General features: G+C 43.1%; 2 protein-coding genes across 6 annotated transcripts in view; both read left to right on the forward strand.

The window, feature by feature from the left end:
• Positions 1-5969, forward strand: part of SEPTIN6 (septin 6) — a 67524-nt gene extending 61555 nt beyond the window's left edge. For 2 of the 3 annotated variants that reach the window (XM_060291889.2, XM_060291890.2), the window contains one exon: positions 2917-4750. In XM_060291889.2, coding sequence (XP_060147872.1) covers positions 2917-2941 — 25 coding nt within the window. In that variant the 3' untranslated portion in view covers positions 2942-4750. Of the gene's footprint in view, positions 1-2916; positions 4751-4946 lie in introns of those variants that run through there. The other variant, XM_030849800.2, reaches the window with a different exon arrangement.
• A 7216-nt stretch (positions 5970-13185) lies between these two features.
• NKRF (NFKB repressing factor) lies at positions 13186-27314 on the forward strand. 3 transcript variants are annotated; one of them, XM_060292259.2, is made up of 4 exons: positions 13554-13686; positions 21134-21330; positions 22709-22839; positions 23890-27314. In XM_060292259.2, coding segments are annotated over exons 2-4 (2091 nt in total). In that variant the 5' UTR covers positions 13554-13686; positions 21134-21328; the 3' UTR covers positions 25848-27314. The 3 variants fall into 3 exon arrangements, with proteins under 3 accessions (XP_030705671.2, XP_060148242.1, XP_060148241.1); XM_030849811.3 differs by lacking the exon at positions 21134-21330 and having other exon boundaries at positions 13186-13686; XM_060292258.2 differs by lacking the exons at positions 13554-13686; positions 21134-21330 and adding an exon at positions 13941-14053.
• Positions 27315-27922: the final 608 nt, after the last annotated feature.

Here is a 27922-nt window from a genome sequence, read left to right on the forward strand (position 1 = left end):
TTCCAAGTGAGAGGCAATTGGCAAACAGTGGGAACAGCCAACCCCGACCCTGAGTAGGTTGGCTTTTTCTGGCATGCTCCTCGCCAGCACACCACAAAAGCCGTTCCAAACCAAATAGGGGAAGGAGGCCTTGGCTCCCTGGGGTCTGAAAGCAGCAAAGGCAACCCGTCCATCCCCCAAAGCCCTCATTTCAGGGGTGGATCACAAAGGCCACCCCTCATTAACTAGAGTGCAGGCAGAGTGAGGCTTACTGTTCCTTGCTGGTTTTGAAATGGCTTGAGGCACTGCTGGCAGCTGTCTGCAGTTGCAAGAGAAATCCTTCCTCTGTGACCCGCACACAGTTGCAGGTGCTATGTCTCAGTGGTTGCTGGCCCCTTGACCCTTGGTTGGGGGTGCCCAGTGCATGGACGGTACATACATATCAAAATATTTCAGCCTTCCCGTGCAGCCCAGGACGTAGGCTGTTGCAGTGTTCTATAGGTTTCTCTTCCCCTAGGAAGTAGACAAAGAAGAAAAATAGAGCTGAGCATTTGTATTACATTTTCACACTCTTCAAAGTGTTTTTCCATATGGTACCTCATTTCCACATTACAACAGTCCCGTGAGGTAGAGGAGAAAGGGCTGACCTTCAGTTGACAAGATGAACAAATGGAGGAGTGGGGAATTTAAGAGACTTGCCAATGCTCACATAGCGAGGAACAAGAATGCAAAACGCCTAGTTCCTGGTATACACTGCCACTCACGTGAGTGTGTGTGTGTGGGTGTGTAGGCGTGGATGTATTCACTCCGAGGAAGTGACTGTACAAACATACTCAGCATATGCTTTTAACTGTCCCTCCCCAGTATCTTTATTTAATGAGATAAATGTGTTCAGGTAAAAAATAACCAGGGGCTTAGATCCACAGGCAAGGAGTTCTCAGGGACACTGTGGCGTGAAGGAAAGAGTCTTGATCAAACAGCCAAGGGATTCAGGTGCTGCGCCTCTTGGTTGTGACTTTCTCTGTGACCTCAGGCAAGTCCGTTGGCCTCACCGTGTTTCTCAGCCTCCTCATATGTCAAACTTGCGTCACAAGGATGAAGTTTAAATGGGAGAAAGTTCAAAGTGCAGTGTGAACACAAACCAATAATGGATTTCCGTAGTTCAGGTTTTCAGGTGACTGTGGTCGGACCCTAGTGCAGAGCCCAGTTACTGCCCCCAGACACGTCTCGAACAGATCTTTCCCCAGGGGTACGAGGTAGTGGACTGGGACTCTCCGAAGGTGAAACCTCTACCTCCTCTGCTTTCCCTGTGGGGCGAGGCACTCAGTGGCTGAGAGCCTGGCGCGCTGCGCCGTGGCCTGAGGCCACCTGGAGATTTGCTAAAGGTATTCCTCTACAAGGTGTCTGGGTGGGGGGCACTAGTCAGGACCTAGGAATTAAGAAGAGAGAAGTATTCTTGTGGCTGTTGATAATTGTTTTGCTAGCTAATGCCACTGTGGTCGCCACTCAGAGGTGTGTGGGTGAATGAGAGAGAAAGCATGTTCCCAGAAGCCAGTGCAATAAGGACTTAAGACCATCTAACACAGCTATATTCTAATTTATCCATTAGTCATCAAGACATTTTCTTCTAACCTTTTTTTTTTTTTTGACATTAATCCATCCATTCATTAACCCAACTTCTGTTTTCATTTTCAGTTTGGGCTTCCTGTAGACGCCCTTCTCCTGTGCAACAGAGCTGGGCTTCCCTGTCTCTAATTCCCCCTTAACACGTCTGTGGGCACAGAACCCGTGCCCTCCCCTTTCTTCCTGCCAAGGTTTATAGAAGCCGAGAGTCTGAGGACGGCGTCTGGCCTCTGGTCAAGAAGCCATCAGTCACGTGGTTCAAAGATGCATCCTGCATCCCAGTGCCCCTCCCAGCGCCCCCAGCCGGCCACTCCCCACTCCATCTTTGCTGGACTGTAACATGTTCAGGGGTCCCACCTGCTCTTCTGTACCACCAGCTTCCCTGTTCCAACTCTGGCTGCTGCTTGTTCCCCTGAGGTATTTGCATCCACCATGGCTGGGTGAGCACCAGTCAGCACGGCTTTCCCCATTAGTCCGCAGTCACTTGGCTTCCCCAACCATCCCTCAGCCCCCAACAGAAGAGCCGCAGCCTCTTCTCAGAGGGTTCCAGAAGGAGAATCCTTTGGTGCCTTCTCCTCCTGGCCTGTCAGCCCAGCCCTTTCCAGTTTTGATTCACTCAAAATAATTGCACTCAAGCTGTGTTAAAAACCTGGAATGAGTTTGCTTACAGCCAGCCCTTCCCAGACAACACGACTGCTGAAGAAAGTAGCATGAGTTTCCCCCCTCTGTTATTCTGAGTACCCCACAGATGCAGAAGGCAGGATAAACCTGAATATTAGTACCAACCTAGTGTCTTAGGGAATTGTTACGAGGTGTCTCAGCATCTCCTCTGTAAGTTCCCTTAGGACGCCACACCATCCCAATAAGGCAGGGCCAGTAGCAGGTATAATCATCCCCTGTCACAAACTGCTAAACTGAGTGGTCAAAGAATCAGTGTTTTCAGTTTTGCTCTGATGAATCTTCCAGTCTATTTGGTGAATGTGATGATGAGTTTCAATCTGTATTTTGCGCGTGCCCCACAATAAGAAGAGGTGAGACTGTCAGTTGGAGAGGAGAAAAGAGGTGTGCCTTGGAAGGTCCCTAACTTTGTCTCCAGTCTAAGGATTTGGTATTTTAAAAATCTTCCAGCCCTGATTTGTATGATGGGGCCCATCCGATAGTGGCTTTGGGAGCCCCTTTGAAGTTGAGAGCCCTCCATTGTCAGGGCCATGAGGCACAGTGGCCTTTGGTGTTTGGCCAGTGAGAGAGTGAGAGCTGGAGTGACCTGGCAACGATCTGTGGCTAACACGCCGTTTCTCTGCCCTTCCTTTGCAGTAATCCATGGCTGTGTACTGAATAGTATTCCCCGCTACAGCTGGACTGGACTCCATTTAGCCTTTTAAGCCAAGGTTCCTATTGTAACTGACAGCTTTCCTTTGGAGCGCCAGGCAGCTGGGTCCCCTGCCCCTGCCATGTACTTCCACTTCAAGCCCCACCTCTTCTTTTGATTTCTGCCTCACAGTCCCACTGGCACTGACCATGACCTTCTTTTTTATTTTTGAGGGTTTTTTTTTTTTTTGGTCACTTTCTTTCAAAACACACAAACAAGGCTATGTGAAATTTTCAGGCCTTTTTGAAGTATTGAGAATGGGAAGGGGAGTTCTCTCTTCAATAATAGATAATGACAGGAAGCAAAAAGCAGAAAAAAACGAAAAGCAAACAAATGCACACACTTTATCTTTTCTTGTTGGCAAAGCAAGAGTGCAGTTTTGACATGTATTGTTTGGTGAGTCACTGATTGGTGAGTGGCCAGAAGCAAGTATGAAGGTGGTGCTGCGAAAGCATAAGCTAGTTTCTTGAGAAAATCCAAGTCACACCGTGGAGCATTTTCGGAGACCCTGTGCTCGGAGATTTAAAAAACAAAAAAGCTTGGGTACTCAGCCAGTAGCTCAGGGAGATGCTAAGCTAGGGCTGTCAGGTCTTGGGAAAGGCTGCTTATTTGTAGCTTTGATGTTTCTGTGACCAGTTTCACGGCTGCTTCCCAAGAATCCCAAACATAAACAACGAATCGGTCTCCATCCGCTGTAATTATTTGCATTACAAATCGGAGGCTCCCTCATTTGCATTTGTTTACAGATTAACTGCTTGAGGCTTGAGGAGCTCTGAAAACTTCAAAAGGTATTAGAGCCACCCAGCCTTTGAGAGACCTTCAGAGACTAGGCAGGAATTTCGTATGAGGGGAGACATTTTGGTCCAGAAGACAGATAGGACCCACTTTCTTGTAAGAGGAAATTGAGGCCCCGAGAAATGAAGGGACTTGCCAGACGCCCCAGTCCTGTTTCATGGCAGAAGCCAGGCTAAATGCAGTGTGTCCTGAGTCCCGAGCCATTTTATAGATGGACTCAATGTGTTCATGTAAGTTCCTAGAGACAAGTCTTTTGATGTTCCAGAGAAAATGAATAGTTAGTATTAGAGGGCCTTTGAGGTTTTTATCCCATAAGAAAATATTCGAGGATGGGGTGGGTAGGGACAGGCAAAGCAGAGGGCTCTAGGCCAGCACTGAGCACTTCCGCTGACGATAAGAGTCACAGGCACCTGTTAGCTGCTCAGCTTTCCTGGGAGTCTGGAATGGGGCGTGCGGACGGATGTTTAACAGGTGCCCTAGATGATCCTTGTCATCAAGGAAGTTTGGTAAACAAAAATCTACCCTGTGAGTGAACACGAGACCTTTAGGAAGTCAACCAAGGCTATTAAAAGAATTAAAATGCTTATTTTATTGGGTAGCTTGTCTCACTGTAGACAGAAAGGTTTTCTTCCTTCTTCAGTGAAAAGACTTTTTAAGTGGTACAGTTATTACTATTTTAAAAAATACCCTAAGTACTCTGTTTACTTCTGGTGAAACAAAACCAGTCGTTAGAAATGGTCTGTGTCTGGCTCCACGCCCACCCCAGCCGAGACTGGGATAGAACGGTTTTCTTGAAAAATCCCCATGTGTACACACACACACCCCTCATGTCTCTTAAGCCAGAAGTTTGCTTTTCCTAGCTGCAGTACAGATCACTTTTTTGTTGTTTATGTTTTTTGTTTTAATTATTTGGCATTCACATGTGGCTGTTAATATGTGCTCTCTCTCTCTCTTTTTGTTTTAATTAAAACAAGAAGCTTTTAACTGGTGTGTGGTGTTCTTAAAACCTCAGCACATTTCCCTGTGGTGATGGCCCATCAGCGACCCCATTTCTCACCTGTCTTCTCCAAGTATGCTCTGTGCTACCTCACACTGCCTACTTCCCTCACCCTGTCTTATTCTGAATATCCTTTTTCTTTAGCTAATTTCATGTTTTCTTTCTTTCTCTCTCCCTCTCCAGCTTTTTTTAATCTTGTCTTCAGCAGCTGCACTAAGTCTAAAGGAGAAGACTGCCATTGTAGAAGAGTTAGGGTTCCATATTGTCTCAAATCAGAAACCAACCAATTCCCTCTCCCTCCAAAGTGCGTGCGCATACACACACACACACACACACACACCACACAACAAGTGTTCATTGTGTCCCTGTGTCCAGGCAAGACGCTCTCTCCCGACTTACGTGGTATTTTAAATGGAAGTGTCTTGTCCTAACCTAACAAGGCATGCAAAGAACCATCCGAGCTGGAGAATGGACCAAATGTAGCCTCAGAGAGACAACTGCAGGACGACTCACCCAAGTGTAAGTGACTGAGGCAGGAGACCTCAGCTGTGGGTGTGGAAGTACTGTTCACAAGTTTTCGTTTGAGTTTTCTGTTTTTCTTTTTAAACACCAATTCTCTGGTTCAATGGGTTGACTGTCTACAGCCACTATTAAACATTTCTGAATATGGATGAGAAAGTCGAGCAGCATTCATGTCTTCTTCAGCATTCACAGACCTTCTGCAGACCCCCCAGCAAGTGGGGGAAGTGGATCTACTAACTCTCAGGTGGAGAAGGGAGAGTCGGGGGAGTTTAAGCTTAGTGAGAGCAAAATGACTCCGTTCAACCTTCCAAGGCCAGTTGGGGTTTTGAGAGAAGTTTCTGCTCAACTTGGGATCTGGAGGGAGAGCTTTGATGTTGATAAATCTGCCTCGAATTCATTGGTTTAACTTGCATCAAAATACCATGTGAGTGTGCTCATTCCCATATATCCCTACAACCATTGCCATTCCACTGTTCTGTGTCTCTTGAGAGAGCCTCTTTGCATGTTTTCCAGAGTCTGTTTTTCCTTTCTTCTCCTTTGTTCTTTTTGCTCAGAGATGTGACCAGTCATTGGCCCTCTGGGGCTTTCATTCGCCAGGAGAAACATCCCGAAACCAGCATTGTTTAGCTTGATACCTTTCTAATGTCCATGTCAATTTTCAATAAAATTCAAAGAAATGCTCAACGGCTGTGTGATCATTAGGTGATGGGCCCACCGCGGTTTGCCTTAGGAGGAGTGGGTGGCTTCCTTTCAAAGGGGGTGACCGAGGAGCTCAGGGAGGCACCATCAGCCAGTTTGCAACCTTCCTGGGTAGGCTGCTGGGCCTACTCCCCCCACCTGGGCTTGAAATTTCCATGGGGTGAGGTGGAGATGAGCAGGAAGTCCTTTACTTTTCCTTCATTAGCATGGACTTAACTGATGCGTTGAGCTCATTATCTTCCAGGATAATAAATAGATGGAGAAAGTGGAGTTGCCAAACCCTACAGAATAAGATTCGGGTGAGTTTTAATTCCAGAAGGAAAAGAACTCTGCGCTGCATGTCTTATTTAATACTGTGATGTGAGCATCCCTAAAATTCATGGATATGACTTGAAAAACCTTCTATGGATAGGGTCTCCGAGGGAGGGAATCCTCCTTTTGTCCCTGCCAGCATTAAAGCGGGCAAGAGGGAGAGTGGTCAGTTTTCATAGTTCTGGTCGCCGTCGAGGTGCGGTTTCCTTTCCTCAGCTTCATTTCCCGAATGGCCAGATGCTGGAGACCGGAGGGTGGTGGATACCCTCTTCGAACCGAGGCCTGGAGGCGTCTGAGCGGGTACCGGGGGAAACGACGCTGGCCTGCGTCTGCGCAGCTCGCACACTAGGGGGCAGCCGAGCGGGAACAACACTTGCCTGTGACGTCACCGAGACCCGGCAGGCACTGAGGTGTGGAAAAATACCGGCTGTGGAGCCAGACAGACTTGCCAGCTGTGTATGCTCTGGGGCAAGTTGTGGTCAAAACTTCCCTGTAAAAGAAGAATATCAGTAACTCCCTTGCAGGGTGATTGCGAAGGTTCCATGAGCTAATGTAAATTAAAGATCTGGGTGTTCACTAAACGGAATCCCTGTTAAGGATGGAGTTTCCCCTTTACTAGAAGTATCTTAGGTTCTTCCAATCCACGGTTTCTCAACCTCAGCACTATAGTCTTTTGATGCCAGATAATTCTTTGCTGTGGAGGCTGTCCTGTGCACTGTAGCATCCCTACCCACTAGATGTCAGTAGCACACTATACCATCCCATCCCCAGCTGTGACAACCGAAACTGTCTCCAGATAATGCTAAATGTCCCCTGGAGGGCAAAATCGTCCCAAACTGAGAACCACTGCTCTAGGGCAGGGGCCAACAAACTTTTTCTGGAAAGGGCCAGCTGGTAACTATCTTAGGCTTTGCAGGCCACGTGGTCTCTGCAACTATTCAACTGTTAGCTATAGAACAAAACCAGCCATTGATAATATGTAAAAGGATGAACGTGACTGTGTGCCAATAAAAGTTCATTTGCGGACACTGAAATTTGAATTTCACGTGTGGGTTTCATTTTCACATGTTCTGAATTATTATTATTTTGATTTTTTCCAACCATTTAAAACGTAAAGACCACTCTGAGCATGAGGGTCATAGAAATGCAGGCAGATGGACGGGATTTGGCCTGTGGGCCACGGTTTGCTGACCCCACCTCTAATGCATTTTGGTGCTTGTTGATATCGAGCCTAAAGGTGTTAGAAGTGACTGGCTGGGGACTTCCCTGGTGGCGCAGTGGTTAAGACTCCACCTGCCAATGCAGGGGACGCGGGTTGGAGCCCTGGTCTGGGAAGATCCCACATGCCGTGGAGCAACTAAGCCCGTGTGCCACAACTACTGAGCCTGTGCTTTAGAGCCCGTGCTCTAGAGCCCGCGAGCCACAACTACTGAGCCCTCATGCCACAACTATTGAAGCCCACGTGCCTAGAGCCCGTGCTCTGCGACAAGAGAAGCCACTGCAGTAAGAAGCCCAAGCACCGCAATGAAGAGTAGCCCACCCCCCCACCCCCGCTCGCTGCAACTAGAGAAAGCCCGCGCACAGCAATGAAAACCCAACGCAGCCAAAAATAAATAAAATAAATTTATTTAAAAAAAAGTGACAGGCTGGTCAAAAGAAATCAGAAATGAAGACAAATGGCTGATGTTTTAATGCAAGTTAGTGGGGAAATGGGTTTGATTAACTAAAATTTGCATATAGTTTCGCTAGAGCATAGATGGGGGCAAGGGTCTGCTGGGGCTCTGAGAGCCAGTTGCTGGGGCCCTGCTGAGCAGTGAGAAGGCCAACTACTTCTAGGGACAGAACCAGGCCGCTAATACCCTCAAAAAGGCTGAGCAAACTGGGCTCCAGTTGTAAGCACTGAGGTTAAGCAGTGTCCTTTTGTGTTCAAAATGCCCCGGCTCGGGGAGATTCATCCCTTTGCTAAAAGGACAGATTTCTTGCAAGGCCATTCTTTTAAAATGACGGCGCCTCTTGAAAGACTTCTGCATTAGAACAGTTAATACCTCACGTTGGCTTTGCCACCTGGACCTACTACCTTCCGTCAATGTCCAGCCAGGTCCTGTACTATCTCTTAGCTTGTTTGGCTTGGACTTTAGAAAGTCCCTGCCCTCAGCTCAATACCTATAAAAATTATATATATATTTGTTATGTATAGGATTGGGGTCAAACTTCTTATCTTGGTTTTAGGCTCAATGAAATTATTTTTTCTTAATCAAGTGATAAGGGTGTATTGGACACCACCCGTGAATTTGGTCCAGTGCCCTCTGCTGTGGGGGATACTTTGTATGAGATCAGTTAGACACTGCTCTTGAGGAACTTACAGACTGGCCCTATCTTATTTACCCAACCATACTTTCCAATAATTCCTAATAGCCGTTTCCATTCCAGTCCATTCAGTCTCTGCACAGGCCTCTCCCTGAATTATGCAAACTATTTGTTGACATTATCTGAAATATCCTCTACTGATTTAAATCCTGCCTTTGAGGCTCAGGCCTACCTTCTCCTTGAAGCCCTTCTTGACCCCATTCACCTATCTTGATCTCTTCTTCCTTTTCTAACCTCCTGGCTGAAATTTTCTAACCTTCTCTGCTTCTCGTTTGAGGGACTTCATTCCTAAAGAGAGGTTAAACTTCCTAAGGGTAGGAACATCATTTCATAGCCCCCCAGAGGGCCAGGAGAGTGCTGGACACACAATAAGAAGTGATTAAGAGGTAGCTAGATTGAGATTCTTAACCAATGTAGGGAACTATTGCACTTCTGAAACATTTAAATTTGAAATTAAGCTACAAGAATAATACCAAGTATACCCACATCCTCTTGACCCAGATGCACCAACTGATAATATTTTGCCCCATTTGCTTTATCATTTATACTCAGGCTCTCTCTGTATCTAGATAGATAGAGATACATAATATTTTTTTATGAACCATTTGAAGGTAATTTACATGTATCATGGCCCTTTACCCCTAAATATTCCAGTGTGTACTTCCTAAAAATAAGGATATTCTCTTACATAGCCACAGTCACCAACTTCAGTAAATTTAATATTGTTACACTGTTTTAATCTATTGAATAGTATACTTTACAGCAATTTTTCTTGTCATATAAGATTGGCTCTAGGATCACCCATTGTGTCCTGTTTCTTTAGTCTCCTTTAATCTGAAACAGCCTTTCTTCGTCTTTCCATGACATTGATATTTTTGAAGTCCCATTTAAAAAATAGACTGTTCTCATTTTGGGTCAAGGTGTTGCCCAGTGTCTGCACTATATAATCACTGTTTTTTCCCCTTCTTTGCTACTAGTAAACAATCTGTGAGGAGAAAGTATAAGTCCATGCAAATATCCTACTCCTCACCAAACATTTCCCCCTAGATTTAGCATCTATTGGTAATTCTTGCCTGAACCAATCTACAAAATGATGATTTTCCAACTCCAGCATTCCCTTCATATTTACCAGTCAGCACATGGTATTCTGTTGTAAGCAAAGGCCCTCCCTTCTCTCTCATTATTTCTTTATCTACTTGGTATCACTGTGGACTTATGACTTCCTATTTTTTCAGTGGCTCATAACTGTCCTTAATAATTTTTATTTTATTTATTTATTTATTTATTTATTTATTTTTTTGCGGTACGCGGGCCTCTCACTGTTGTGGCCTCTCCCGTTGCAGAGCACAGGCTCCGGACGCGCAGGCTCAGCAGCCATGGCTCACGGGCCCAGCCGCTCCGCGGCATGTGGGATCTTCCCAGACCAGGGCACGAACCCGTGTTCCCTGCATCGGCAGGCGGACTCCCAGCCATTGCGCCACCAGGGAAGCCCTTTTCCTTAATAATTTTGGTGCTCAAATTACCGGGATTTGGCCAGCTCCTAGCTATTGCTTTTAATCCATTTAGTAGCCATTCCTCAAGAGGCTATTGTAGTGCAGAATACTCTGGTCAAGAACTTTTGGTGATCTAATTTCTGGGATAGTTTATGAGGGTGGTGCTTAGCCAGGTTCCCCTCCTCTCATCACGCACTGGCTTCCCCACGGGAAAGGGCAGGGAAGGAAGCTCAGAGCTGTCAGACTCTGTGTGTGTGTTTCATGTAAAAACAGTGGCAGGAGCCTGTGTTAGAACAGAGAAGGATGATGGAGGGGAGGAGGACAGGTGATTACAGGAGATTTCTGGATTGTTTTAGGATGGCAATGGCTGCTGTTATCAGAGCCCCCTCCTACACCTCTCTTCAACCATTATTCCGATAATCTACTTCTGCTTAGGGGTTTCAATTCCTGCTCACTGAGAAAACATCTGTGGCTTGTGAGAAGGGAATAGGCTGAGATAGGTTGGCTGAAGGCTTTTTTTGATCAGAAGGATTACCAGGGAAAGGTCATGGAGAATCATGGGAATTTTTGTTTTGTTTCCTAGAGATGAAACTGCTTATTCCATAGCAGGATTTACAAATGGACTCCAGCTATGGCTGTTCCAGAGCAAATGGCCTCTAACATCAATTTCATTGCCTTTCACTCTGTAATCCAAATTCACAAGTCAGATTGGAATTATTTGTTCCTGTATGATGGAAGAATTTTCAACCAAGGTGAGAGGAAGGCATTTTTATTTTCTCAACTCTTTTTCTAAGAAATCTGTGTATTTTTTTAACACTGTGGTCTTTTGGTATAATTATCTGTACTTCTTTTTAAAATTTATTTATTTATTATTTATTTATTTTTGGCTGTGTTGGGTCTTTGTTGCTGCACGTGGGCTTTCTCTAGTCGTGGCGAGTGGGGACTATTCTGTTGCGGTGCGCGGGCTTCTCATTGCGGTGGCTTCTCTTGTTGCAGAGCACGGGCTCTAGGCACGCAGGCTTCAGTAGTTGTGGCTCTCGGGCTCAGTAGTTGTGGCTTGTGGGCTCTAGAGCGCAGGCTCAGTAGTTGTGACTCAGTTGCTCCGTGGCATGTGGGATCTTCCCGGACCAGGGCTCGAACCCGTGTCCCCTGCATTGGCAGGCAGATTCTTAACCACTGCGCCATCAGGGAAGTCCCGAAAGCTGTGTATTGATTGCAATGTTGATTTTGATGAAAGTTGGCATCTTAGGCTGAAATTAATCTAACTGTAAAATTACAAATCAGCTTAAAATGTAGGCCCCAAGAAAATGAATTTCACAAGTTTGGGACAACAGAAAGAGCCTTCATTCATTCAATCATTCATTTAATTCAACAAATACCTGTGGAGTTCCTACAGGAGCCAGGTATAGGTGCTAAAAGCAAGACAGATGAGTTCCTTGTTCTCATGGGGCTGTCACGGGGGGTGGGGAGGAGTCAAATTTTTTTAAAGTTCAGAAGGTGGTACACACTGCAAAGAAAGAAAACACAGAGCAATGCAATGGCAAGTGACTGGGGGAGCACTGGATGATGAGTCAGGTGACCTAGATTCTGATCTCAGCTTTGCCGGGAATGGTCTCTACAGTCTTCAGCTATCATTACACCTCTCTGGCCTTATTTTTCTCACTCATGCAATGATGATTTGAGTTTATGGTCTCTACGCTTCCTTTCTAGTATCATGTTCTTTGATTTGATGGTTCAAAGACTGTCATTATTTCAATAAACATGAATGCCTATCAGAGTCAAAGACAGCACTCCCTGTGTAATGGGAGAGACAGGCATGGAAATAGATCATTATGAAACAGTGTGAACAATGCTGTAATTTGCTCTTCTCAGTCCAACACATCCCTACACATAAATGTGTCACATAATGAGAAATACATCGTTAAACAAAAGGGGACAGTGGGTCAAAGCTACCTCATCCAACGGTCCTGCTGCCGTGGGACATTGAGTTCTGTGCAGGACTATTTCTCCCCACTAACACTATAATCAGTTCCAGGACAACAGAGAAAACCCAGTTTCTTTTTCCTTTGTATTGACTATACTGAGCACACAGTAGGTGCTGTGTAAATTCCCGCTGACAGACACTCATTAACTACTTTCATAGCACAGATTGGCAGACAGGGATTGAGGGATTGGGCTGGAGCAGAACCGCGCGTCTAGTAATAACGTTTGCCTACAGAGTGATTGAGCCATTTGCTGCTGTGCAGCTTTTAACCCTCTTTTGGGGGCTTCTTTTGCATTTTGTAATATTCTGCACGTTTTAAATTGATACAGTTAATACAGAATTATTTGAAATCGTGATCACTACTGTGTAAACACGATGCTTGTCAACAATTGGGACGCAGTATGGATGATAAAAGTGGTTGACTAGAGAAGTGGCGCTGTGGATGATTTTCTAAGTATTTCGTTTTTAGTACTACTTCACAGTAAAACACAAAGCTAATCCTCTGAAGAAAAGGCGCCTCGGAGAGCTGACATTTAAAAAATAAAAAGGGTAAAATACATTTCAAACCCAAGTCCCTCCCAAAGTACACGGTCCCACTGTCAGAAACCCAGGGAAAAGCATCAGGCGAGCTACTGCTGCCAAGAATCACCTGTAAGAGCCTTCCTGGGACTTAACGGAAAAAGGTTCCCAAGCCTCAGAGAACCTTCCAAAAATCCCCTTCCTGGAGCCCCGCCCCCCGCTTGTTATCACAGTGCGTCAAAGGCCCGTAGTCGTCAGGAAAGGGAAAAAAACGTACGTCGCGCGAGACTCAGCGACGGGATTTCGAAGTTAGGGAACAGCCGCGGCGCAAGCGCACTGGCTTCACAACCTCGGGGCTGCACGCGGGTAGGTAGACTAGAGGAAGGGGAGCAAAGCGTGCTGGTGTCTTTTTTTTTTTTTCCTTCCCAGTGCAGTGCGTGAGTCTGCGGGTAGCCGGAGGTGCGGAGCGCGGGGCCTGGCTCGGCCTCCCCGGCGCGCGTGTGATTGCGGCGGGTGCCCTCCTCCTGCTCCTCCACGAGTTGGAGGAGTGCAACGGGCGTGCTCCCCGGTTGCCGGGACGCGAGCTGGTGCTCGCCTTTTCAGCGACTGCCCGTCACGCACACACTCCAGTCCCCTGAGAGTTGGTCTTCGCGCCTCGGCGCGCCCCTCCTCACCCAGCCCCTCCCACCGACCCCCGTTCCCGCTCTCTCCTGGTAGCGAGTCGGCTTCATCCCTGGGGTCCCTGCTTGGGGGCGGAGAAGATGGCTGGCGGACGTCTGCTGTTGGGGGGCGACTTCCTGTCGCCGCCGCCGCTGCCCCCCCTCCCGCCGCCGCCGCTGCCGCCCCTCCCGCCGCCCCCGCCCGAGCCAGTGCTGGAGCAGTGGCGCTATAGCCACGAAAGTGACTGGCAGTGGGCTCTGCGGCGCAGCTTCATCTGTCGGCACCTGCACAGCTATCCCGGGGCTGCCCTAGACCAGCTCCTCGCGCTCTCCGCTGCCTGGACCAACCACGTTTTCCTGGGCTGCAGGTGAGGAAGGTGTGAGGGTCGAGTTAGGGACCCGGGTTGGGGGGGAGTCGGCGATGAGGGTTGGGATAGGGACGGGGGGGGCGGGTATGGATGAGGGCTTAGAGACTGGAGATTTGGAGGTGCTGGAGGACTCCAGAGGGCTCACTGTTGGCCTGGGCGGGTTGGCCGAGCTAGGTGGCAGGGGATGACATAACAGCTAGAAGGGTGCGGGGATCGCGGGAGCGGCCCCTCCAGGACCAAGGATGGAGATAAAGAAGCGCCTGGGAGAGGATTATTGAGAGGTGGTCATTGTGATGGTGTTTTTGGACGGCGTGGGAAATGACGAATAGCAGAACCTCGGACCTGCGTAGGACCTTCCAGGGATGCGGTATCCGCAAAGAATATTCAACAGTCGGGGCTTTGAGGGTCTGTGGGGGGAGGGGAGGGGGACTCTTTGGTTCTAATTCTAGTCTCCTCCTGACTGGCCTCCCTTTCCATCCCCGTTAAATTAAACAACACCAGCCCCTCAGCTGGGTTGTACTGTCTTCTCCTGGGGAGGCGGTTTGTATGAGGTCTCTCAGCCGCAGGGCCCGCCTTCCTGTAGATTTGCGCATAATGTGTATGGATGCAAACAAAGAAATGGATATATCTGCTGTAAAAAAGGATTGCCCTCATTTCCCCTTCATTGTGATCAGAAGGATTAACATTTGGCCTCTGGGTGAGGTTTTAGGTATGAGTCCCCTACCCGCCTTTCCTAGAACCTGGTCTGTGTTCTGAACAGGCCTCTTTGAAAGCTCTTTGCATTCAATGGAGACTGCGGTATGGTTCCAACGCATTTTTTTTTTCTCAACAGACTACTTGGACCACTGTCATACAGAACCCTCAAACAGGCCCTATACTAGACTAATCATTCCTTTGATAGACTAAGAGGCTTCTTTTTTTGACACTCTTGCCTCACGGTGAATTTTTTATTAGGAAGGATGAGAAATTCTGGAAAATGATCAGATCAATTTCAGCCAGTTCAGTTCCAGGAATGACTGTAACAGATATAGATAAATAGGATTGTCTACTGTTAGTGCTTAATTGTTGAACATAGCATCCAGCGTGATACTTTGTTTTGCTTTCATAACACAAATGTGTTTTTTTCTACTCTAGGTTAGTGTAATTTCTGCCTCCAGAGATAATGATTATTTCACTGGAGGAACTGGTTGCAACTGGGGAAGCCTCAGTAATTAATCAAGTCAGATAAATCTAATTGACCTTCACTTAACAATATTATTCTGGCAGTAGAAAAGCTACCTTTATCCTGTAATCATAGATCTCCTTAATATCACAGAAGGCCATGGGGAATCTGAATCCTTAAAGAAAAAAGTTATAGGTGAGGAGAATAACCATCCTTTGTGTTAATGATAAATCTTACCTTCCCATAAGAATGTGAGCTCCTTTGGGGAAAGGGTTTTTGCTTTCTTGTTCACACCTTTATCCTCAGTGCCTAGAAGAGTGCCTTCTTCATAATAGCTGCTCAGTAAATATGTGTGGCATGAACAGATGAATACAGCTTTGTAATGTACAAAATACTTAAAACATTTATGTATCTCATTTAATACAACAACCTTAGAAATTGAGTGGTATCTCGTTTTTACAGCTAAATCAACGGAAGCCAAGAAGTTAAGTGACTTTTCCAAGGTCCCATAGTTGGGGCTGGGACCCAAGTCTTCCGATGTTCTTTGCACTGAGACACAGCTGCTATAGGGAAGGATGGACCAGGAGTGAAAGCAAGTAACGGACATAAGTCATTATTATTTCTCAGGATTTCATCCCAAGAACAACAGCAGCCTTGAGCATAACTAGGGCATTAAAAACATAAACCGGGCCAGTGATAGTGTTAAAAGCTCAGGCATCCAGAGCATTTGTGTGTATGCACTCACCCAGGCACATTTGTGTATAGTATATATCAACACATGTATTGTCATCATGTTGCATTGTAGTTGTCAATTCAATCAATACAAGAATTGCTATAACATTATCCAGTAGCTTAACTGAAGAGTAATGTTTGCATTGTACCTGATAACTTAGATATAGGAGAAATGGAAGAGGCAATAAAGAATCTTGGAAGCTAGGGACCAAGTGCAGTCTTCCACTTTAGGCAGGCTTTATATTAGCTGTCATCTTCAGGTGGGTAAAATCTGTATTCCAGTACTTGTTAATGTCGATGTTGGCAGAGCTCTTGTTTTCTGGTCTATTCTTCTGTGACGGAAGACTCTTCTTTTCTCCCAAGGGAACTGTGGAGTACATGGTGACACAGCCCATTCTACTCTAAAATTGTTAATTTGTTGTTCGAGGCTCATCCCTTGACTTACAGAACAGATTATAAACAGTAGCAAGAAGGGAACTCTTTGCCTTTTGTTTCCCACTCGCAGGACTTTCTGTGTTCTGATTTAGCTGGGGCTGAAAGAACTCCTAGGTTAAGGACATCTTTGAAAACTGCTTGATCGTAAGACCAAGCCAGGAGGAGGAGCTCAAATGTGCAGGGAAGCAAACCACGTTTCATTCTTTTTGGTTATAGTGGCGATTGTCAGAGAACAAGTTTGAATATCTTCTTGACTATCTGTAACATGTTTCTCAGACTTAAGCAAGCATCAGAATCACCTGTTAGGCTTGTTAAAACACATTGCTGGGCTCCACTCCCAGAGTTTCTGATTCAGTAGGTGTGAGGTGGGACCCCAGAATTTGCATTTCTAACTAATTCCCAGATAATACTGTTGATCAGAAAATTCTCATCCAGGGACTACACTATAAGAACCGTTGCCTTATAGGATAAAATAAAGCAATGTTTTCCAGTCTGCTTTTTGATCATTTTTTCCCTCATAGTCTAGGCAATGAGGAAGCCCAAATAGCTGAAATTATTTCTCTTCACTTTTTCTTGTCTGCTTCATAAAAGTAAACAACCTGTCAAGATTGTTTTCTGTAGGCAATTTCTAAGATTGTCTTGTGGTTAATGAAAAGTTAGTGCAGTCTTCTAATCAACTACATCTACAGCACTGACATAATTGTTCATATGAATGCCTAGGGACCTCTGCAGTTTTTACTTAAAATTGTCAATAGTGTATGTATATTTAATAAAGCAGAATGTTTGGTTAACTGGAGCATTCAGTTTTCCAATCATTCTTCATCAGTAGTATTAGAAACAGAATCCTGGCCTAATTACCTTTGATGAGATATTAATTAATAGAGAAAATATACCCTAAAATGAAATCAACTTTGCCACCTTGATTATTTGTCTCTTCCTTGTTGATTGAGATTGGTGTTTGGAAGGTAGATGCTAGCTGGGCTCATGTTGTGAAACTAACCTCGCACATAGTAGGTAGAGTGCATCAGTCACCAGCTAATGAAGTATGAGTGGGAGCTTTCAAAAGATGTATCAATAATCTTGGTTTTATGTTATTCACTGACTATGTTAGGAGTCTTAAGAATAGTTTTGCATAAATAATTTTATACTTGGAAATCCTAATCTTTGCTTAGTTTTCAAACCTCAACTTTTTAATTTGGACCTAGTAGAGCAGTTTAATAAATTAAAAAAATTGAAAGCATCTATTACTGAATATTCATTAAATTTCAGGTGCCATTGTATATCATAAGTATACACCTATATGCACGTGTCTTTTTTCAAGAATGTAAGATTCATGAAGTCAGATGTCTTTGTCCATTAGACATCATCTTTTTGTATGCTAGGTATGGTGGGACAGTTGTGATTTCCTAAAGCTTGGAACATAATAAACTATCTTTGGAAACCTTAAAGACTTGCTGGGGCTTTTTGGTTTTCTTTTTTAAGCATTTACAACCAAATGGGTGAATTAACAGACTTAACTACATAATATGCATGCATCTTAAAATTACTCTATTAGACTTGCCTTACTGACACTTTACATCATGGTCCCACCGTAAGATAGAATACTATATAGCCATTAAAACTCATGTGGTAATGACATGGAGAGAAAGTTTATGACATAGTAAATTAAGAAAAACAACACCCGCCCCCAGCAGATTACAAATCAACATAGATGATCTGATAGTGGTTTTTTTGGGGGTGGTGGGGGGACGTGGTATGGGAAGCATAGAAAAAGGAATAAAAAGTAAACCCCAAAATGTTAGTGAAGTTATCAGTGGTTGGGTTTGTAGGTGCTTTTCTTGGTGGATTCTCTAAAATTTCTGGAGTGAAGGTGTTCCTTTTAAATCCAATACAACAACAAAAAATACACTATGGAAAACTGAGTAATGAAAGCTTTACTGCCTTGGCTTATTCCAAATTTGTGGAACCACTTCTTTATCCCCGGGTAGCTACTCTCTGGAGACAGAAATCCTAGTGGTCTTCATAGTAAAGATTAATGCAAAGATTAATATTTGCATTGTTCTTTGAATAGTCAAGTGTTAGGCACTATACGGTCTGTTCCATTATTTTTTCAGCTGGTTGGGCTTCTTCAGTATTATGACTTCCTAATAAAGGGCTGAGAAGACGACTGTGTTGGCAACTAACACAGAGGTTTATTTTTATAGCCTATGGGTGATGTTGAATTTTGTGGCAGATGTAATGAATAGAGAACAGTAAGTAGGTATAATCATTACTAACGCTGGAAGAAACCTGAGAGAAAAAGTGAATGAATGGAGTAGGCCCCAAATGTATCATTCATGAACACTGTATGGCATACATGCCATTTACAGTTGTATACCGTATTTGGAATCAGACTATAATTTAAGCTCTGGCGAATTTTGACTGGAATTCAAGGTGAGTGGGTTGGTTGTAGTACCAATTTTGGTAGCAAGAGTGGCAATACCAGTTTAAGATTTGTAGACTTCATCTCACTTTCATAGTCTTTTGTTTTCATCACCTTGGAAATTGGACTCCCACATCTTAATGAAAGTGATATATACAATGTATGACGTTTTAGGCGATGTCTTTTGATATTTAGATAAGAGTAAATAAAAATAAAATTACTCTTGGCGTTTAAACACTGGTGCTAGCAGCAGCAGTTATCAGTGGGAAGTGCGGGTTACAACTGGGCTGGCTTCCAGGTAATCTGTCAGTGAAGGCCACCATGTCACTTCTCTGCTTTGCAAGGAAAGACATCTGAAGGGTGTGGAACCTATTGTGTTGAAAATGGAAAATGTTATCCTCCTTCAAGTTCAGAACCTATTCATGTAGAGGTGTGCTAGTCACTCATTTTCAGAACTTGCTTGGGGAATTCCCTGGCCGTCCAGTGGTCCCTGGTAGGCTGGGAAAGGCTCTGAAGGTAGGAAGGGTGAGTAGATCCCCATGATAACCAAAACTTCCCATGAGCCCATAGTTTTGTTTCTCTGCAGGAAATTGATATTCTGTCAAGCTCCAATCTACTTCATAAAGGAGTCCTTTTAAAAATTGTATGTTTTAAAGCTTTTTATTATGGAAAAATCAAACACACAAAAATAGTTTAGTGGACACCCATGTGCCCATTACTCAACTTCAGCAATTATCAAGTCTGTCATGCTACCCTTCTCATTTCATCTTGCCCCCAGTTTTTTTGTGGGAGACAGTCTAGAGTATATTAAAGAAAATCTTGACATCGTTTCTCCTGCAAATACTTTAGTATATATCTGTACCAGGTAATTTTTCATAATACCATTATTCATACTCAACAAAGTTAACAATAATTTCTTAAAATCATCCAATGCCTAGTCCATGTTTAGTTTTCTGCATTTGTCTCAGGATACCTTTTTACAGTTGGTTTGATTCACAATCCAAACAAGGTCCACGCATATCTGGTTGATCTGTCTCCTTTAACCTATAACCATTCCCTCTCCTTTTATTTCATGCTGTTTATTTGATGAAGAAATGGGCTGTCACATAGTGTTTCCTTCATTATGGATCTGGCTGGCTATTTTTTTTTAATATTTATTTATTTTGGCTGCACCAGCTCTTAGTTGCGGCATGCGGGATCTTCATTGCGGCATGTGGGATCTTTAGTTGTGGCATGCGGGCTCTAGTTCCCCGACTAGGGCCCCCTGCATTGGGAGCATGGAGTCTTACCCACTGGACCACCAGGGAAGTCCCTGGCTGGCTGTATGCTTGTGATGGTGTTTAACATGTTTCTAGGAGTTAGGGGCTTGATGAGGTTTGAGTTCAGTTATTTGGTGAGCAAGAACACTTTTTAGATCTTTGTCCTGTCATATCACATCAGGGACACAGGTCTGGTTGTCCAATTTTTAGTGATATTAAGATTATAAAGTTCTCCACCAGCTTTTTTTAATTGAAATTTTTATTGAAATAATTATAGATTCACGTGTAATTGTAGGGAAATAACACAAAGCAGTGCCCTGTACTCTTTACCCAGTTCCCCCCAGTGACAACATTTTGCTAAGTTATTGTATCATATCATAACCAGGATAATGACCTTGTTACAATCCACTGATTCTACACAGATTCCCCCAGTTTTACTAGTACTGGTGTGTGTGTGTGTGTGTGTGTGTGTGTGTGTGTGTGTGTGTGTGGTGTGTTTAATTCAATACAGTTTGTCACATGTAGGTTTGCATATCCACTATCACAGTCAAGATATTGAACTGTTCCAGTACCACAAGGATCCCTCATGTTGCGCTTTTATAACCACATCCATCTCCCTCCCACTCATACACAATATTGTGTGTATCAATAGTTTTTTCCTTTTTATTGCTGAGTAGTGTTCCGTGGTATGTGGTACCAGAGTTTAACCACCTGTTGAAAGACATCTGGGCTGATTGCAGTTTTGGGTTGTTACAAATAAAGCTGTTTTGAACATTTGTGTACAGTTTTTTGTGTAAACATAAGCTTTTATTTCTCTGAGATAAATGCCCAAAAGTACGGTTGCAAGATTGTGAGGTAATTGCATGTTTAATTTTATAAGAAACTTCCAAGTTGTTTTCCAGAGTGTCCATACCATTTTACATTCCCACTAGCAGTGTACGGGTGATCCAGTTTTTCTGCATCCTTGTCAGCATTTAGTATTGTCACTATTTTTCACTTTAGCCACTCGGATAGGTATGGAGTGATATCTCATTGTGGTTTTAAATTGCATTTCTTTGGTGGCTAATGATGTTGAACATCTTTTTGTGTGCTTCTTTGCAATCTGTATATCCTCTTTGGTGAAATGTTCTGTTTATATCTTTTGTTCATTTATATGTATGTGTACACATATATATGTGTATATACACATATATGCCCATTATATATATGTATATATCTTACTGTTGCATTTTGAGAGGTCTTTATACTAGATACTAATCTTTTGTCGAGTGTGTGGTTTGCAAATGTTTTCTTGCAGTCTGTAGCTTGTCTTTTCATCCTCTTCATGGGGTCTTTTGAGAACAAAAGTTTTTAATTTTGGTGAGGTCCATTTTATTAACTTTTTCTTTTTTTTTTTTTTTGCGATACGCGGGCCTCTCACTGCTGTGGCCTCTCCAGCTGCAGAGCACAGGCTCCGGACGCGCAGGCTCAGCGGCCATAGCTCACGGGCCCAGCCGCTCCACGGCATGTGGGATCTTCCCGGACTGGGGCACGAACCCGTGTGCCCTGCATAAGCAGGCGGACTCTCAACTACTGCGCCACCAGGGAAGCCCTATTAACTTTTTCTTTAATGGATCATGCTTTTGGTGTCAAATGTAAGAACTCTTTGCCTAGCCCTAGATCTTGAAGATTTTGTCCTGTGTTTTTTGTAAAAGCTTTTTAGTTTCACATTTTACATTTCAGTCTGTGATGCGTTTCGAGTTAATTTTTGTGTAAGGTATGAGGTTTAGGTTGAGGTTGTTTGTTTGGCTTAAGGATACCCACTTGGTCCAGCACCATTTGATGAAAAGGCTGTCCTTCCACCATTGGATTGCTTTTGCAGCTTTGTCAACAGTTGAGCACATTCGTATGGGTCTGTTTCTAGGTTCTTCTCCATCAACTTTTCATCTGATAAGCTTAGCAGCCATTGATGATCACTTATTGTTGCATTATGGGTCGCAAAATGGTAGTAATCTATCATTCCTTCATTTATTAGCTGGAATGCTTCTGTAAAAGAGATTTTCCTCATCAACTCTCTAGATTCTCTGAGGTACAGTCTGTACAGGAAAATGCCAGATAAATGCTTGCTTTCATTACCTGTTTTTGGAATAATGTTTTGATTCCCTACAAAGGTGACCAATAATGAGTTTGTAAGTATTATGAACTAATGGATTTTTTAAATATTTGATGTGTTTCAGTCCACTGTGATTATTCTTACTGATACTCAAGTTGGCTCACTTCTGAGTCCATTTGACACAACCCCTGAGGTCTTTGACAGCTTCCTTGTTTCCAGGCACAAAAATATCTCCCAGGTTCACCTTATACATTTCTTGCCCCAGACTTGGATCCGATGCAACCATTTCTCTCGGGACTCTTGATTCCTTTTGGTGGGAAGTGATAGAAACCACAATCTGGATGTTAACAACCCATCCCTTATTATTTATTTATTTATTTGGTTGCACCAGGTCTTAGTTTCAGCAGGCAGACTCCTTAGTTGCAGCACGTGGGCTCCTTAGTTTCGGACTCCTTAGTTGTGGCATGCACGTGGGATCTAGTTCCCTGAGCAGGGATCGAACCCAGGCCCCCTGCATTGGGAGCGCAGAGTCTTTATCCACTGCGCCACCAGGGAAGTCCCACAACCCATCTCTTATTAACACTCTTAGTACTTCTGTAAATATATTAATGTAATTATTTACACATAATATACATATATGATAGAGAAAAATTATGAGTTTATATGGATACTTTTAGTTCAAATTAAAGATAAGGTCTTCACCTAAATTTCTTGATTTTTATGTTTGTATGTCTCCTAATGATAGTAACATAGTTACTCATTTGATACATAACTATTTTATGGCAGATTCTTCAGTTTTATAGCCAAGACACTCTGTTGGTAAAGTCCTGTGGGAGCAATTATAAGACGGGTCATCTAGAAACTTTTTCAAAAACTGCATTCTTATCTGTTTTAACTGTAGATTATATTAATTTAAATAGGTACAGCCCACGCTTGATGGAAAAAATTCTCCAAATGGCTGAAGGTATTGATATTGGGGAGATGCCTTCATATGATCTGATGCTGTCCAAACCTTCCAAAGGTCAAAAACGTCACCTCTCAACATGTGATGGTGAGTATACTTATTTCTGGAAGGTGGGATTTGAAGAAACAGTGTGGCTTTTTTTTAATGATATGAGTGTGGTATATGATTTTAAATAACATTGGTAACTTTGGATCTTACACAAATGTAAAATTTTAACTTTCAGTTTATACATTTTTTTTTAGGATGCTAAATAGAACTGAAAACTAAGAATACTGAACTCACCCTATAATGCTGTCCTTGAAGTCCGTGCCATGGAACCTCCCTTTAAATAGAACAACCTTATACTCTAGATCATTTGAGCATCTAAGTAACTAAATCCTCTTGGATGGGTCCAGCGTGGACCAATTTTCTACTAAACAGTGTTATAGGGAGAAAGCTCTAGTGTCTGGTATAGCCTCAACAGAGTTCTTCCATAGCTTTAAATTTGATATCCTCCATAAATCATTAGTTTCCAGCTGTTCTAGAAATAAAATATAGCAAACACCTTTTTGTGCAGAATAGGTCAGAACTAAGATTTTGAAGTTGAAAACCTTTGGGATCTTTTGACAATTTTTTTAATTTGATTTTTCAGTCACAACCATGTAAAGCACCATCACAGAGTCAGTCACTTCTGGTACAAAAGAGAGGCTTTGTAAATGCCTCTGCTCATCATCTCTGTTGCATTAGAGCCATCTGTTCCGTTTGCAATCCTTAAGAAGGGAGCTTTTCAGCACAGGTGGTATGAGATCGTAGTGGAACAACCTCTCACTCGGTACACTTCACCTGTGCTTTAACGCATTAGATGTAGAAGCATCTAGCAGTCATGCATGGTGGTGACCTGCATACTCGAGTCAATGGCATATTTTCTATCAGGTCTCTTCCCTTACACATGGAAAGACAGGGAGCATCCCTCCTTATGCTGGAATCTTACATTGACATTTGAGTACCTTCACCTAAATGACCTGAAGTTTTTGTGATGGGAAGTATCTTGTACCAACAATATAGTTTGCGAAAATAATATGGTTGGTACTATTTTCCTGCTTGGTTCTTTTGAAATATTCCTTTTTTAATGAATTGTAAATTTCACTCATTCTATAGGTCAAAATCCTCCTAAAAAGCAAGCCGGTTCCAAATTCCATGTGAGACCTCGTTTTGAGCCTGTGCATTTTGTAGCTAGTAGTTCAAAAGATGAAAGACAGGAAGATCCTTATGGCCCTCAAACAAAAGAGGTAAATGAACAAACACATTTTGCCAGCATGCCAAGAGACATCTACCAAGATTATACTCAAGACTCTTTCAGTATACAAGATGGAAATTCTCAGTACTGTGATTCATCAGGATTTATTTTCACAAAAGACCAGCCTGTAACAGCCAACATGTATATTGACAGTGGGAACCCTGCCCCCAGCAGCACATCACAGCAGGCAAACTGCCAGTCAGCTCCTGAGCCTTCACCATCACAGACGTTTCCTGAGTCAGTGGTAGCCGAGAAGCAGTATTTCATTGAAAAATTAACAGCAACTATCTGGAAGAACCTTTCTAATCCAGAGATGACCTCTGGATCTGATAAAATTAATTACACATATATGTTAACTCGTTGTATTCAGGCATGTAAGACAAATCCTGAATATATATACGCTCCTTTAAAAGAAATCCCTCCTGCTGACATCCCCAAAAATAAAAAACTTCTAACAGATGGTTATGCTTGTGAAGTTAGATGCCAAAATATCTACTTAACTACAGGTTATGCTGGCAGCAAGAATGGTTCCAGGGATCGAGCTACTGAGCTAGCTGTAAAACTCTTGCAGAAACGTATTGAAGTTAGGGTTGTCCGACGGAAATTCAAGCACACGATTGGAGAGGACCTTGTGGTGTGTCAGATTGGCATGCCTTCATATGAATTCCCTCCAGCTCTGAAACCACCAGAAGAGCTGGTGGTGCTGGCTAAAGATGCTTCCGGGCAGCCGATTTTTAATGCTTCTGCCAAACACTGGACCAATTTTATCCTTACAGAAAATGCAAATGATGCGATTGGTATCCTTAACAATTCTGCCTCATACAACAAAATGTCTGTTGAATACAAATATGAGATGATGCCAAATCGTACGTGGCGTTGTCGAGTGTTTTTGCAAGATCACTGCTTAGCTGAAGGTTATGGAACCAAAAAAACAAGTAAACATGCAGCTGCTGATGAGGCTTTGAAAATCCTTCAAAAAACACAACCCACTTACCCATCTGTCAAAAGTTCACAGTGCCAAACAGGCTCTTCACCCAGGGGATCTGGGAAGAAGAAAGATATAAAGGATCTCGTAGTTTATGAGAATTCTTCAAATCCTGTGTGCACGCTGAACGACACAGCTCAGTTTAATCGAATGACAGTTGAATATGTCTATGAAAGAATGACAGGACTCCGATGGAAATGCAAGGTGATTCTAGAGAGTGAAGTAATTGCAGAAGCAGTTGGAGTGAAGAAAACTGTCAAATATGAAGCTGCTGGGGAAGCTGTGAAAACCCTCAAAAAGACCCAGCCGACTGTCATTAACAACTTGAAGAAAGGAGCTATTGAAGATGTGATTTCAAGAAATGAAATTCAGGGTCGCTCAGCAGAGGAGGCTTACAAACAACAAATCAAAGAAGATAACATTGGAAATCAGCTGCTGAGAAAGATGGGTTGGACGGGTGGTGGTTTAGGTAAATCTGGTGAGGGCATTCGGGAGCCAATCTCTGTCAAAGAGCAGCATAAGCGGGAAGGGCTTGGTCTTGATGTAGAGAGGGTAAATAAAATTGCCAAGAGAGATATTGAACAGATCATCAGAAACTATGCCCGCTCGGAGAGCCACACGGATTTAACCTTCTCTACAGAGCTGACTAATGATGAGCGGAAGCAAATACATCAGATTGCCCAGAAGTATGGTCTTAAGAGTAAGTCTCATGGGGTGGGCCACGATAGGTACCTGGTGGTAGGTAGAAAAAGACGGAAGGAGGATTTACTAGACCAGCTCAAACAGGAAGGCCAAGTGGGGCATTACGAGCTTGTGATGCCTCAAGCAAATTGAGATCTTACTAATTTATTTTGTAAATGCCTAATGAGGCAGAGTTATGACTTAAAGAAATGCTACATGTTCTGGTTGCAGAGTATATTCATTCTTAAGATGTTTCACCTTGTTCATTTCATATAGTGCTTTATTAGATATTGGAACTTGAAGAATTCTGTCCACTTGTATTAGCTTAATCCAGCAGATAATATTGTGCAGTTACTGTTTGTGTCTTTGATATTGCTGTGTCCCTCAGATTTTAGTAGTTTGTACAAAGCAAGAACACATATCCAAATGGAATTTCACCCCGAGAAAGAAATTCCCATTTTAAAGGGCATAGCACAGCAATTTGCAACAATATGTAAAGTTGATATTGACTACAATAAAACTACAGTCTTAATTCCAGACTTCACTGAAAATGTCAGGTCATTTTGTATTATCTATTTTCATCTTTATGTGAAGCCAGTTATAGAATGTTTAATAGTAAATTGTGCTGTACGTGTAAATGTCCTTACCAACTAAATGATGTAAAACTTTCTTAAAGTAATTTTAGTGTTCATTTATTTATAACTTCTACCATGTGGTTTCCAGAATATTGGAAGTGATATACTGTATCTTGTGATATATGAGTGTTAACAAATTCTAGTCTTCACGCTGAGAGAGCACTACTTAAGAGAGCAATTGAAAAGTTCCCAAAACTTTGATTCAGTCTGAAGAAAGGAAGCTGGAACTGTCTGTTCTTGGTGCCTTGCAGAGAGACTCGCAGCAACTCTCCGTTATAGCTTTCACATGATTTGGGTGTATAGCACATCCAAGGTGGCCACAGCTGTGGTGGAGCTTGGTAAAAGACTGAAGATACATTGGTGCTTTGATGAAAAGGTTAGTTGGCTGGTCCCTCTCTCAAAAAGCTTATTTAGCCCCCAAAGCCAACTTTGTAACATATTTAAAACTGCTATTTTCGCTTATTTCTGGAATGTACAAAAAACTGTATAAAAAGGATTAGTGTATGCTTCCTGAATAAAAAGGAGCCAAAGTTGATCAAAATGGTGGTGTGCTTGTTTCTGGGAAGCAGCCTGGTAGCGACACTTTGGGTCTTTGGAGAAAGGAAGTGGCGTTTGCACAAAATATTTCAACACTTAGAGCACATGTGGATGAACATAATGACTTAGCAGATACGAACAGCCAGTCAGCCACCCATCACGTTTTCTCTGGGGACCAACCTGCTGGCTGCAACCAAATCTCAGGCTGTTTACTTTTACGTGATTTTGTTTTTGTATCTCAGATAAATCAAGTGTTAATATTCAGAGATAAATACTGATATTGATAAACACTTCCAATGACTTCATATTTAGAACAATTAGGTTGTTTACAGTGTCTTAAAACATTTAGCACCAAAGTTGACATGTAATTGGCCCACAATGAACAATTTCCTTTCCCCTCTTATTTATATTTTACATTAAGCAGCTGTCCATTGTAGTTAAATCAGTATTTTAAAAATATAAAGGGATTAACTTTTATGCCTGGACCTCTGTGACTTTTAGTCACCTACAGTGATTAACACAGTAAGTGATGTTTGCTTTCCACTAACTCTTTTGTCCTGCAGTATATGGCCTTTCCTAATGTTGGTAGGAAGGGAAATGAGGTGTGCATTTTATTTTGGCACTTAATGTTTTAACAGTGGCAAAGGGAACTAAGCTAAAATGTTTACAGATTTTATAGGATTTTTTTTTTTTACCTACAAGTCTCATGCCAACTCTGAGAAGCTGTGGTTCAATTAGTGTTAGAAAAGCCAGGCTTCAACTCTCTTGGGTAAGAGTGGCTTTGGGGATTAAGGAGTGTGAAAACTCATTTCTCTACATTTCTTTTCTCTTCCCAAAATGATTTGGGGGCTGGAGGAGTAGGGTAGTGTTACACAAATCTGGTTTATCTATATAAGTTCAATAGAACAGAATATTAATATAGTTAAGCTCTGAAATAATGGGGCCAAGTGTGTATTTGGTTCTCGATTGGAGAGTCCAGATTTCCTAACTTCTTAGATCTGCTTTGGTATAGATGTGGAATTAGGGTGAAGTCATTTAACTCTTGCTTGAGAATAA

This window comes from Globicephala melas, chromosome X, assembly GCF_963455315.2.
Source record: "Globicephala melas chromosome X, mGloMel1.2, whole genome shotgun sequence".
In the NCBI taxonomy this organism is placed as follows: Eukaryota; Metazoa; Chordata; class Mammalia; order Artiodactyla; family Delphinidae; genus Globicephala; species Globicephala melas.